The 13,701-nt window shown below is 36.6% G+C and overlaps 1 protein-coding gene across 8 annotated transcripts in view; it reads left to right on the top strand.

The window, feature by feature from the left end:
• camsap2a (calmodulin regulated spectrin-associated protein family, member 2a) overlaps window positions 1–13,701 on the top strand; it is a 64,759-nt gene that overhangs the window by 24,179 nt on the left and 26,879 nt on the right. For 6 of the 8 annotated variants that reach the window (XM_007233212.4, XM_007233211.4, XM_007233214.4 and 3 more), the window contains exons 3-5: window positions 4,270–4,431; window positions 6,754–6,837; window positions 12,705–12,737. In XM_007233212.4, the coding sequence (XP_007233274.3) occupies window positions 4,270–4,431; window positions 6,754–6,837; window positions 12,705–12,737 (279 nt within the window). The remainder of the gene's footprint in view (window positions 1–4,269; window positions 4,432–6,753; window positions 6,838–12,704; window positions 12,738–13,701) is intronic. The other 2 variants (XM_007233215.4, XM_015601268.3) reach the window with 1 other exon arrangement.

The following is a 13,701-nucleotide window of genomic DNA, read 5'->3' as shown; positions in this document are numbered from 1 at the left end:
GATCGACATCACCCTTTGGAGTGATGTGGGGAAAGAGTGCCATCTACCCACCCACAGAGAGCAAGGTCAATTGGGCTCTCTTAGGGCTCTGGAAGCTGATGGCAAGCTACATGAACAGGATTCGAACCGCCCCAATTCTTGCTTTTAAAAGCAATATTTTCTTTGTTTTAATTTCTCAATCCATTCTTTGTGAACAAACTGGATAAACATTTAAAAATCTTTCGTACACTCACAAAGGTAAGGATATTTACATTTTTTAGCACAAACATTTACATAAAATAGTACACCTGAAACATGTGGTACATATAGAAATGCACTTTTAGCCCAGAAAATTCACACAGGTCATTGGCAGAGCTTCACAGCTGTAGTATGTTTAATCAGGACACTGATTTGTGTGTGTCTGGGTAATCAGCTTAAGTGAGAACGCGGAGCTCTTGCGTAAGCCAGTGTCTTTGTTTCGCTGTGATGATAACACACGCAGGAGTGTTATGGCTTATGCAGCAGCATTGTGTTATATATGTCCAGTGGACAGGCAGAGTCACATACGAGGAAGTGCTGAGTATGAAGGGGACAGCACTACAGCACTGCAGAATCTCGGAGCTGATTCTGAAGGCCCTTCATCCTACTTCACTCACTTTAGTTTGATGTGGCAGAAGCTGAGCTCAGGGATCTGAGCTGCCTATTGGAGCGGCTGTGCAGATTTTGGATAAGCGGCAGGACAGGTGTGCTGAGGCTGTGTTTAATGACTGCATACGCTATTCACAGTAACCTCTGTATTAATGTGGGATGCACTGATATTTGATATGATTATTTTGGCAAAAACACTTATACAGATACTAAAATCACCGATTAATTACAGGTTTACAATAGATATTCAAATTAGTGAAAAATGATTTGCTTTAAAAATAAATGGTGGGTAGAGTGGACAGAAAGGTTGCAATAGTCTAGACTCTATAAAAAAGCCAAATTTATTTTAGGTAGCTTTGGTAGCTTTTTAAAATCCCTAATTTTTAGACCTCAAAAAGCAGGACAAGAGAAAAGATAATATGGTCACTAAGGCTGCAATGATTTACTTAATATCCATGAAACTTAATGAAACTTAATATCCAATTTCACTTGTATCGACTAGTCGTTAATTTGTAAGTGCAACACAACAGACACCAGAGACTTCTGCAACTTAATATGCTAAAATTAATACTGTAGCAGAGGCTACTATTTTGAGGTATATACAGTATATAAATAAACCGTATGTAAACTCTTTGGAATTTCATGTTTGTCTGAATAAATGTCATAAATTGCAATCTGATCTTTATCAATATCATGGGTAATATCAAATATAATGTGCCTATGTGTTTTGGGTCATTGTACTGTTGCATAACCCAACTTCTACAGAGTTTCAGAGGATCAGACACTCACATAATCCTGTAGAATATTTTGTCACACTAGGAAAATTCATCTTCCCCTCGATAATTGTGAGTGAAGATGCGAAGCAGGCCGAAATCACGTTCCCACCACCATACTTTAAGCTTGGGATGACGTTTTCATGATGGTGTGAAGTGCTTTTTATGTGCCAGATGTAGATATTTTATTTGATTTCAGATGTTTTAAACTTAGTATCATCTGTCTTCAAAACATTTTGCCAGTAACATTGATGGAGTGTCAATGTGATCTTTTGCAAATTACAAGCATGCAGCTATTTTCTTTTAGTAAGCAGAGGATTGTGATCTCCTGTCATAAAAACACATATTTATATATAACGAAAAATACCTGATTTGGACCAGTTTTACATGCCGTGTGAACGTAACATATTTACTTGCAATGGCTGCAGTGCTTCTCAAACTGGTCCAAGTGTAAATATGAGTATGAACAGGGCAGAGGGGGTACTAGGGCTGATTTTTTTAATCTTTACTATATGAAAAATCTTTAAGCATCTAGCATTGGTCCCCATTTGCACAAAGATAGGAAAATATATCATTAGCTCCCAGCTGGCTGACCTGGCATGCGTTCAGAACATAAGGCAGCAATGTTGACATCACACTCAGCTGTGTACATCACACAACCCCTCGCTTCTCTCAGAGCAGCGCTTCTCTGTAAATCACTCATCAGCAGACTACTGCAGCCCTGTGTACTAAACAAGACTGATCTCCTTTCATTTAGCCTCACTGAGCTTCTAGCAAAACACAATCAATATCCTCTTAAAGACTTTCATTCAGTCTTGTGTCAGTCTGTGCCTGCCGGGCCTCGGAAAGGAGACACGTTTTTAATTTGTAGTGAAAATTGTCACGGTGGGTGCGGTGGTAATTATTATTATTTGGTGTGTGTGTGCATCAAGCAGATATGTAAAGAGGTAATCTGCTGTTGTGGCTCATCATTTGAATTGATAAATTGAGGGCAATGTCAAGAGCGTGTGGGATGTTATTAGAAGCCAGGGAGATTTACGCCTCCCATGGAAGTGCGGGCGTGATGGGCTGGCAGATTAGAACCACATATCATCTAATCACCTCTCAGGCCATAGTGGACAGCTGCTCCTCTGCTTCAGATGAAAGTGGGCATTAGTTAACAGTTCTGGTCTTTGAGGATAAGTAGTATTAAATAGGGAAAGTACATCTCCTGAATTGGTAACTCACTGCTATGAGTGATCTAGCTGAAATATCCCAATGGGGCAGGTATATGAGAGACAATGGGATTCGTTTTGATTTATTTTGTATAGTTAATTATGTAGTACTTATGTAGTACTATATATATGTACTCACTATAATGTTTCATAAAATATTAGTCAGTTGTCATGTTGCTGTTATTAAAAGTGTCACAAAATCATGTGGTGCGACCCATAATAGCAGTAACTGTAACTGTACATTATGTTAAAATTTATTTCATTTCTTTGGCTAAAGTATAAATTACTGATATAAAATCTGCTTTAGTTGATCATATAAAAAAAAATGTTTTTTATGAGATTGAAGTGCAGAAATGCAAACATTATATACATTACAGTACTGAAAAACTTGTAAAAATATTAATACATATTAATAATACATATGTTTTTATTGAATTATGTTACAGATAAAGATAAGCATTGTGACTAGGGCTGGGCAATATTTCGTAAGTAATAATGGATTAAAAACTGTTGTATAAAGATCTAAAAAATGAAATCTCAAAATATCAACTTGTTTTGTAATTTAATTAAATTTAATTAAAAAAAAACAAATATGTGTATGTATTGTTTGTGTGAAACTGACACATAGTACAGCAATTCTGTGCATTATTTGGCATTCCTCTCTATATAGACACACACATACACATAATATGTGCCCAAATGTTTGTGGCCATAAAGAACTCAATATCTTGATATTGCAATATCTTGAAAGCAGTCTATTTTCAATTTGTTTAGCTTTTCACTGTATTTACTTTTAATTGTTTGCAGTTTGCATGCACTAAATTTGCTACACTTTATTTTCGTGGTAGATTTATGTTGTTATATTGCTTTATTTTATTTTGTTTTATTGTTTTGGGGCTACACTATTATTATTTAATACAAAATCAGGGTCTTGGAAAGTTACTATTTGCAACATAGAACAACCTTTCTAGTGAATGTATAAAACTTTAATATTTATACTTAATAAAACTAATTTAATTAAAATTAATTTTAAAAAAATGTTGATGTTTTGTCATATTGCAAGGAATATCCTTATTTCAGTAATACCCTGGAATATCGGAATATCATAAATATTATTTTTGGGCTGTATCGCCCACCCCTAGTGGACATTCCACTATGCATTCTCCTCCTTTATTCTTTACCCATTTCTGACCCATACGATGTAAAAATCCTATTAGCTTTGTGGAAATGATCAACACTGTAATAAGCTATCATCACTGGATAAACCATAGTGACACACTTTTGTTTTTCTTTATATTCCAGTCCCTTGATGTGTTATAAATCCTTACTGTGTAATTATCTTATTTGTGTATACATGTATGATGTGCAGTGTAACACACACACACACATACATATATACACACATTTCATAGTAGAAAATTAATAGAAGGCCCCCAAGCACAGGCAGTAGGGGCCACAGCTCTGTCTCTAAGAACATTATCTCTAATTGGGTCGAGCAACAGGGGATGGATGCTGCTGTTTCCAGGGCAACCACTACAGGAAGGATTCCCAACCAAAGTGAAAGCTAATACAGGTGTTTGAGGTATCGAGAGATGGGTGGGGCTCGTTGGTGTTGTGATCAATGACTGAGCTTCTCTGATGCATCATCCTTTCAGAGCGCGCACCTGGCGATGATCGACACCCTGATGATGGCCTACACGGTGGAGACGGTGAGCGTGGAGAAGGTGGTGGTGTGTATGCAGCAGTATTCCACAGACTACGCTGAGGGGGATGTACCGTATGATACGGAGGATGCTGTCACCAGCTGGATGAATAAGGTAAACACAGTTGACCCTGTCTGTGTGATAGGGTACAAAACTCCCATTAGGATTCAGAATTAAACAGGCTGTTTTGTTAGTTTGCCTGTAAATGTGGTATATAGAAATGTCTCTATTCTGATTGGCCACCCTGCATTGTATCTCATTCAAAAAACAGTCCAGACTAAACCATACATAGAAAACATATGGTATATTTAACTGAATTGTTTTTGGTGACATCACAACAACAATGAATTTAAAATGAATTAATTGTGATGTGCAGCTTATTTTCCCTGTTTAGGCCACATGACTTTGGGGAGCAATGGTACAGTTTGTATTCCATTTTATTCAAAATGTTGTTGGAAATGCTTTCCAAAAAACATTGGTGATGCACCAAAACCCAACAATATAAAATATTAGTGTAAAGGTCAAAAATATAATACAGTTTTTTGTAGGTTTTCATTTATTTTGCCACTTTTTCCTGATTGCATTTATTAAATATGCAATGGAACACATACAGCTCTGAAAAAAAATAAAAGACCACTGAATCAGTTTCTCTGATTTTGCTATTTATAGGTTTTATGTTTTATTCTATAAACTACAGACAACATTTTTCCCAAATTCCAAATAAACATATTGTCAATAAGAACATTTATTTGCAGAAAATGAGAAATGGCTGAAATAACAAAAAAGATGCAGAGCTTTTAGACCTCAAATAAAAAAAAAAACAAGTTCATATTAATAAAGTTTTAAGAGTTCAGAAATCAATATTTGGTGGAATAACCCTGGTTTAAATCACAGTTTTCATGCATCTTGCCATTTCAATTCATTTATATAGGGCTTTTTACAACAGAAGTTGTCACAAAACAGCTTTACAGAGAAAAACAAGTCCACGCCTCTTATGAGCAGCACCACAGAGATGCCAATTTTTATGGTGACAGCAGTAGCAAGACTGGTGTTCTCCTCCACCACTTTTAGACACTGCTTTTGGATAACTTTATGCCACTCCTGGTGCAAAAATTCAAAAAATGTTTGGTTTGATGGCTTGTGATCATCCATCTTCCCATTGATTATATTCCAGAGGTTTTTAATTTGGTAGAAACAAAGACACTCGTCAATTTTAAGTGGTCTCTTATTTTTGTTCCAGAGTTGTATATGACTACTTTATGTAAGGGGAAAATTCTTGTGAGCTTTTTGATGAAACCATTGCTTAAAATACCCTATTTGTATAGGACTAGTTTTGTTTGAAATACAGTAATAGTGTGCCATCTGAGTTGTCATCTCTGTGACTTGCCTAAAGGATGTCCCTTGTGGGCCCGGACTCGGACTGTTTACATTCCCTCGCAGATCAACTGTGCTGCAAAATACCAACCGCAGTGCGCACACATACACACACACACACACATATGCACACACTGTAATTTGTGCTGTGTTTACAACACAAATTCTAATGCAAGGAGGTTGTTGTTTAGGGCTGTGTATTGGCAAGAACTTGGCAATATGTTATGCAACACAATACATAATCAAAAATCTAAAACACACTTTTTTATTTGTAAAAAAAAATAAATAAATGTTACATTTCTATCCAGTCAGAACAGTGGGATCTAACAGCAGAGTATAACACTGCTCCCTAGTGGTTGGGGTTTAAACACAACACTAAATTAACCACTGTCCCCCACCAATGAAAACTAATAATTAGTTTTCTAATATATATATTATTAGTCTAATTAAATAAAACCCAGATTTTCAACTAAATGCCAAGACTTTTTTTATATTTTTATTTCAAATTGTTCCCATTTTTTTCCAATTTACGTAGCCAATTACCCAACCCACTCATTAGGACTCCCCCTATCACTAGTAATGCCCCAACACACCAGGAGGGTGAAGACTAGCACATTCCTCCTCTGATACATGTGAAGTCAACCACCGTTTCTTTTTGAACTCCTGCTGATGCAGGATTGCTGAGCAGCATCACAGCGCAGGAGGAAAGCGCAGCGACTTGGCTCCGGTACATCAGTTCACAGAAGCCCTGTTCTGTGAACATCATCCCAGGAGAGATGTGGGGAGAGAGCGCCATCTGCCCACCTGGAGGGAGCTGGGCCAATTGTACTCTCTCCGAGCACCGGCAGCTTGATGGCAAAGTTCGAACCTGCAACGTCCCACTCATAGTGACAGCACTTTAGACCGCTGGACCACTCGGCATCCCAACTAAATGCCAAGACTATTACAATTAAGTCTCAGTGTTAATGTTTTTGCAAAAAGATTTATATATTGCTTTTAGAGCTTCTTTGATTAAGCACTTTAATATCAACTGTGTGATGTTGGCTGTCTCTGTTCTAAAAGGTGAACGAGTACTTGAAGGAAATCATCATGCAGGAGCAGAGGAGGACGGAAGCGCAGAACGCAGAGCCTGTAGAGAACCCGAAGGTGAGTGGGTGGGCATACTGCGAGTTCTCTGAAGCCTCCTTCTTTAGTGGGCCTCGGTGATTAGTCTACTGTAGCTGCTATCCAAGTAAAAGAGAGATAGATGGACAGAGACAATGAGAGGCTAAGCTGCTATGCATGGACTTTACTTTGGCAAAAAATGAATTGTGCACAGTCCATTTGTGCCAGATGTAGTCGATCTGCCAAGATATATTTGGTGCCAGAAAATTGCTCTTCTAATCTTACAAAATCTTTTCCATTATACAGATTAATAAAATGTTATCCACAGGGTTGAGATGCAGTTGGAAGCATCAGGAATGCATATCGCTATACTGCCTATGTATTGACTGGTTATGTATTGAATTGGACCAGATTAATTTTCTAAAAGCACTTCATGTTTTTAAACAGGGATTAAATAATATCCTTTTTTTGTTGTAATAGTTGGTGATTTGTTGCAGTATTGTAATTAGCAGTGCATTTTTTCTATTAGAATATTTGGCTGTGATTTTAAAGCCATCTAACCTTTTTGGCACCTAGTTAGGAGCTAAAATAATAACAATTTAAATAACCAAGGCTCATTTTATTTACTCTTTTAAAAGCAGTGAACAGAAAGAAATGTAGGTTACTTAACAATAGGCATCTTCCAAAACCTTGAGTAGATTGATACATCTCTGCGTTATTGTCAGTTATTTTTGTCAGTGGTACTAATCTCTGCTAAAGCATGAGTAGACTGATAAATCCCTGTGCCATTTTCAGTTATTTATCTCAGTGTTACTGAATCAAAAATTCCTTTGTTACAGTTTTCTCATGTCCTAATGCAGCAATAAGTATTATGTTACAGCACAGCATTAGTGTTAGTTTAAACTGCTTGTTGTAATCGGGAATTGCTCATATATTTGCTAAATATTATATTCATTATTTTACAGTATCGCTCAGCCCTAGCTTGAGTATTTATATAGCAGTTTTAATACAAAAAATTATATTCTAATTATTCTGGTCTTGGTCTCGGTCTCATTCACTCCTGGTCTTGGTCTAGACCCAGATTTTAAACTAGCTGTTTTTATTACAACACTACTGGCATGATGACATACATCACGGACAGCAATTTTTATACTGTTTATATTAGTATATGAATTACAACTCTGGAAAAAAGACCATCATTGATTTTACCAAATAAAAAACCTTTGAAATAATTAAGAGTAAGGTGGACGATCACAAGCCATCAAACCAAGCTGAACTGCTTGGATTTTTGCACCAGGAGTGACATAAAGTTATTTAAAAGCAGTGTGTAAGACTTGTGGAGGAGAACATGCCAAGATGCATGAAAACTGTGATTAAAAACCAGGGTTATTCCACCAAATATAGATTTCTGAACTCCTAAAACTTTATAAATATGAACTTTTGTTTTTTTTTGCATTATTTGCAATCTGAAAGCTCTGCATCTTTTTTGTTATTTCAGCCTTTTCTTAAATGACAACATTTTTTACTTGGAATTTGGGGGAAACATATACCTATTAATAGCAAAATTTGAAAAACTGATTCGGAAACCAAAGTGGTGTCTTAATGTTTTCCAGAGCTATTGAATGAAATTAGGAATTATATCGTGGAGCTTTGGGGCAAGCACACTTCGTTCTAATAGACTGTCACTGCTCAGATGATTGTGTATAAATTGTTACTAAGGTGATCTGTCAACAAATCGCACTACATAACACAAATACTGTGTCATGCCCGTAACAATGTATGCCAGGATGCTGGCTAAAGGATTCCTGGCTGTGCTGAGTCATGGGCTCGTCTTCCGGGAGTCTCTGGTATCTCTCAGTTTGATGTTACGAGGAGGACGTTTCGCTGATGTGTCGTTTTTTGTTGTTGTTTAGAGCACTCTGTGTTCTACAGTCCTCCTCCTGGTGACCCAGCCGTTCTGGCAGTGTGGGCAGATGTCATTTTGGCTAGTCTGCCCCCCACACCCCCCTACAGCTCTAGCCAACCAGATTTAGCCAACCAGAAGAGCCCCGCTAACACCTCAGCACTCGTCCCCATTTAAACTCCCTCACATGGCCTGCTGCTGTCGGGACAGCGGTGACTGGCATGCTGCCACAGACATGTGTCCATCCTCATTTCTGTGAACGTTTTAAGGTTCAGCTAAAAGCAGGTCGGGTCCAGTTCAGACACTGAACCCAACATACAGTTCCAGTCAAAATGTGGGCTTAAAACAGTTTTCTTTTTTACTGTTTTATTATAGTGATTTAGATTTCAAAGCTATCAAAGAACACATCTGGATTTATTCAGTGACCAAAATATGTTTTAACGTACCTAATATACAGTATAATGTTTTTCAGTCTTATTTTGACATTGCAAAAAAACATTAACTAGGATAGCTTGTCACCTGCAGATCATTTTGGATTTCGTCTTTTAATTGCTGATCATTTTTTAACAAGTACGAAGTGACCAGCTAAACAAGTGCATAACCAGGGTTCTAAAAGTTTTAGGTTATTCAATATATTAAAGCAAATTGTTGTGATAATTGATATTTTTAATCTTAATGGCTGCCTCTAAAAATAGGAAATGTATTTCACTTTTTTATTTTCCTTATTTTTACAGTTTTTACGTTCGTAAGTCTTAAGACAAAGCTCAGCTGTTGAACAACGTCCTGCACTCAAAGTGAGAAGACGAACCTAGGGACTCCTATGAGGTGTGACGCTTCTGGTAGCTCTAGGCAGGTCATTGTGTAGCGTAGCATAATGCCTACATACTAAATTTACTTTAACCCCTAAACAGGCTAGGATTTTTGTCATTTGTCTGCCTGACACCACAAAATCTTGAGAATTTGTATTCAAGCATTACAGTAAAAACTTTCATGTTTGATAAGGAACATTAGTGAAAATAATAATTGTAATTGTAAATCTGCTAATGTCCGAATATAAAGAATAAAATCATAAAATTGGCTCCTGACCTTCATTTTAAAATCTATATATTCCTGAATACAAATTAATCAAACAGTTCATGTCCTCCAAACCTTTCATTTCGCTATGTTTGTCAAGTTTTCAAACATGCAGAATTTGGGGTTGATTCCTGTTACTGATCTGGAATTATTAAGTGCATTTATAATCGAATTCGTAAGTGGAGTAGAGAGTGAACATGCAGCTTCTCCAAGTGTCCTGTAGGAGATTTAGAGGGATGGATGGAACATTGGAAGGATGGATGGTACTTTATTGATCCTTAAGGAAATTTAACAAAGCCCTCAATTTTTTTTCCAGTTATTTAACTGCCCCTATACAGGAAAAGGCATTTTAAGGGTTAAGTCAGTTATAATGTTGGTTTTCATCAGGTGTTTTAGAGGTGATGATAGTGTGTAAATCGAGTAGATGCTCCCATTCCAGTCATTTATGCTGAGGTTACTTATCCGTTACAAATCCATCAAATATTTTCTTCATTTTCTTGCAATAAAAATACTTTACTCTCCATCCCCAGCTAAAACAAAATTTGCCAGAATATTGTGATGTTTATGCATTTATTCCAGTTTTGCATAAACAAATAGATTTGAAGCCATTTTCAGGTCTGCCTGAGACTTTTGCACAGTACTGCATAAACATATCAAACCGTATCCTACATAGAAGCCTGCAGATTAATTCACAAACCCGTTCTCAAAACAAAAAGAACTTTCTTTGCCTTTGTGTGGATTTTGAACTAATGCGATCAGCAGGGGGGCTGTCTGAGGGGAAAAGCAGCTCATCAGTTTTCTGTCTGTCATCCAGCCAGTCAAGTCAGAGAGAAAATCAGGAGATGCTAGTCTGATTTCCTGGCACCTGCACACCAAACAAAAAAAACCAAAATGCTCCAAAAATGAGCAGACTGACAACCCAGGGTTTTAAAAGGGCGTACAAGGATACATCCTCTCTAGTTTATGAGAGGATACATCGTAATCATGATTAGAGTCAGACACTCAATTAAAAAAAAGCCCTGAGAAAAGATTACATCTTTCACTGGGCAGAGATGCGGCGTGTAGAGCTGCAGCCTGAAGAGATGCTGCGAGCTAAACCTGTCAGTCTGGAGCTTTACAGTGAAGTGAACTGCACTCTGACAGGCTGCATAGTCTCCAACCCAACAGCGAGGTGTGTGCATTACTGAGAAAGTTTGTCCCACCCTGCCCCGAGGTTTTGCTAGAATAAGCATATGAGACTAATGTGAGTAGTCAGTTCTCAGAGGCATTGCGTGTGTCTGGCTGTGTGTGTGTGTGTGTGTGTTAGAGAGGCAGTGTGAGAGTGCACTAAAGGACAGCACCAGTGCTGAGCAGTGGAAGGTCATTGTGCTACACAGCAGCAGCAAAAAGACCTGACACAGCTTTAAGGACAGATGTGGTGTTGACTAAGGACAGCGCCTCTTAAAGGAATAGTTTGGAATAAAAGGAAATATAGCAATTTCTTTATATCTTATAGCTGCTGATTAGTACTAGTCAGATTTCCATGAATACACTTCAGAATCTTTTTTTTTTAAATCTTAAAAATACAAAATATTTATCAAAAACACAAACAAGAATGAATAGACCTTTACAATTTAAGACTAAATACATGACCTACATCGACATCCACATTACATTCTACTTATTAGTATTATTTTGCTTTTAAACTGGGCTGTAAGGTATGGATTGATACTGCACATTTCGTTTTACAAATGTAATATTACTAAGGTAATATAAGCAGTTCCAGTTTCTTAAAATAGCTGCCACTAGTGTTTGGCGATTTTCATGATTTTATGAATTGATTTAAATTACAGTTTTAATGTGATTTTCAAAATGTAGTAATCACGATTTTACATGCAGATATTTTATCTTTTTAATTTAAAATACCTGAAAACGCTACTCATTTTTGAAGTGTTTATCCGTCTTATCTTGGCTACCGGCACCTCCCACAGACTAACCAGCACATATTTTCTAACCTTTCCGCTCAGTACAAGTTTCAGCACTGTGCCATCACTTTTGACACAAACACTCAGTGGGATAAAGCATATATTTAGCAAGAAATAATTCCTACTGTTTCTAAAAACTGCAGCATCATCGTTCTCCGGTGAGGATTCGTGATCAATTGTGCAAAACAATTATAATCTCTCCTTCAAAGTTTCTTCTGTGACTCATTAAGTGCATAATTTCTCAATTTTTAGTCATAAAACCTTGTTCTAAAGTATAATCATGTGTCCATCAGTCCCTCTCACTGTATCAGTTTTTTCGCGACCCTCTCACTGTATCAGTGGTTCCAAAATAGGGCTTATAAAATTTAAAAAAATTATTTTAATGTCTGAGAAACAGAATTTATAAATATGTTTTTGTCTCCGTTGCATTAAAACTTTTGATGTTTTCCTCAGTGCTAGATACAAGTTCCTGTCACTTGTTGGGCTGATTTGTGATGGCACTGCTGAATCCCCAAACCCAAATCCTCATGGCTGAACTGGTCCTAAGGGTTCTGCTCTTCTCTCTGCACATTGAGGACAGAGACACTAACAAGTGCTTACAGCCAGACTGGGGTCTGTCTCTGAGTTTGGCTTTGGGTCATTATGGCTGGAATGGAAAAGCAGAGTTATTAATTCCTCAGAGTCACATTACTGTCCTAACACTAAAATCACCATAGTGATTTCTGTCACTGACTGCAGTGTGGAATGAAGCTGTAAAGAGGAGGAATCTGGGCTTTTGTGCAGCGTTGGACTCTGGTTTCTACTTAATGTAATGAACTATTGATGAAATTACTAATCATGTCAGAATTCTGTCTCATGGGTCTTTCTCCATCTCTGATTGGATTAGACTTTCCTTCCTGACAATCTCTCTCTTTTTCTCTCTCTCTCTCTTTCTTACTCTTTCTCCTGCGTTTTCTTGGTGACTGAAGTCTCCAACCAAATGGTATATGAAGCTGGTTCCTGTAAGTTTAAAGATGAATGTAGTTTCTTCTTCCATCCGTCATTCTTTCATCTGTTTGTTTCTGTGTAGCTTTACATCGTTTCATCCACCAGATTACAAAGGATCTCATAACCAAGAAAATGTCATTAAGTGTAAAGAAACACTGTAATTTATATTGATAAATATAATATAATATTTTTTCCCTAATTTTTCATCACTTCTCACAGCATAAAACTTGGTATTATAATATTTAGTCTTAGATATTGATATATTAGTTATATTAGGTTTGGATCCTGACCTCTCTGTGAACTCCAACCACTGTATGGATGTTTCCAGTTTTAACTGCAGTTCTTCTGATTGCTTTAATGAAGGACTGATAAAGCAGATATACTCGTAGGAAAGTAGTACTAAATACTTGGTTTCCATGGTGCAGTAAGCTAAAACATACAACAGTAAGCTACTACACATAATAAAACTGCATACCAGTAACAGCAGTAACTCTAATATTTTTTTAATGATCTTTGTCTAAAATAAGTTAAAATAACGGTTAATGGTATTTTTAAAACATTAAATTAGTTTTATATCGATTACGTGAAAAATAAGTCCAGTGTTAAGTTCAGTTAAAAAGGGAACCGAGACTTAATATACGAGATTTATTATATGAGCTTAACTAATAATTAATGCAAACGTTATGTTTATAAACACATTACACTTCCGGAAACTTTTAAACAACAACAAAAAAATGCAAAGGAAATTAACTTTAAGATAAATCATGGTCACACTAAGAGGCCAGAGCCTTTGAAAAAGTCTGAATAATTACTTAACCAAAAATAGTAATATAAATGTTTGTGTATGTATGTGTACAACATTCCTGATGTTTGAACAATTGGTAACATATATATATATATATATATATATATATATATATACACAGTTATTTACAGCAAGAGTTTCACTTTGGGGTTTATCCAGGGTCAGAATTTGCA

The sequence above is a fragment of the Astyanax mexicanus genome, chromosome 16, assembly GCF_023375975.1.
Source record: "Astyanax mexicanus isolate ESR-SI-001 chromosome 16, AstMex3_surface, whole genome shotgun sequence".
Taxonomy (NCBI): Eukaryota; Metazoa; Chordata; class Actinopteri; order Characiformes; family Acestrorhamphidae; genus Astyanax; species Astyanax mexicanus.
This window is presented reverse-complemented; position numbering and strand designations above follow the sequence as displayed.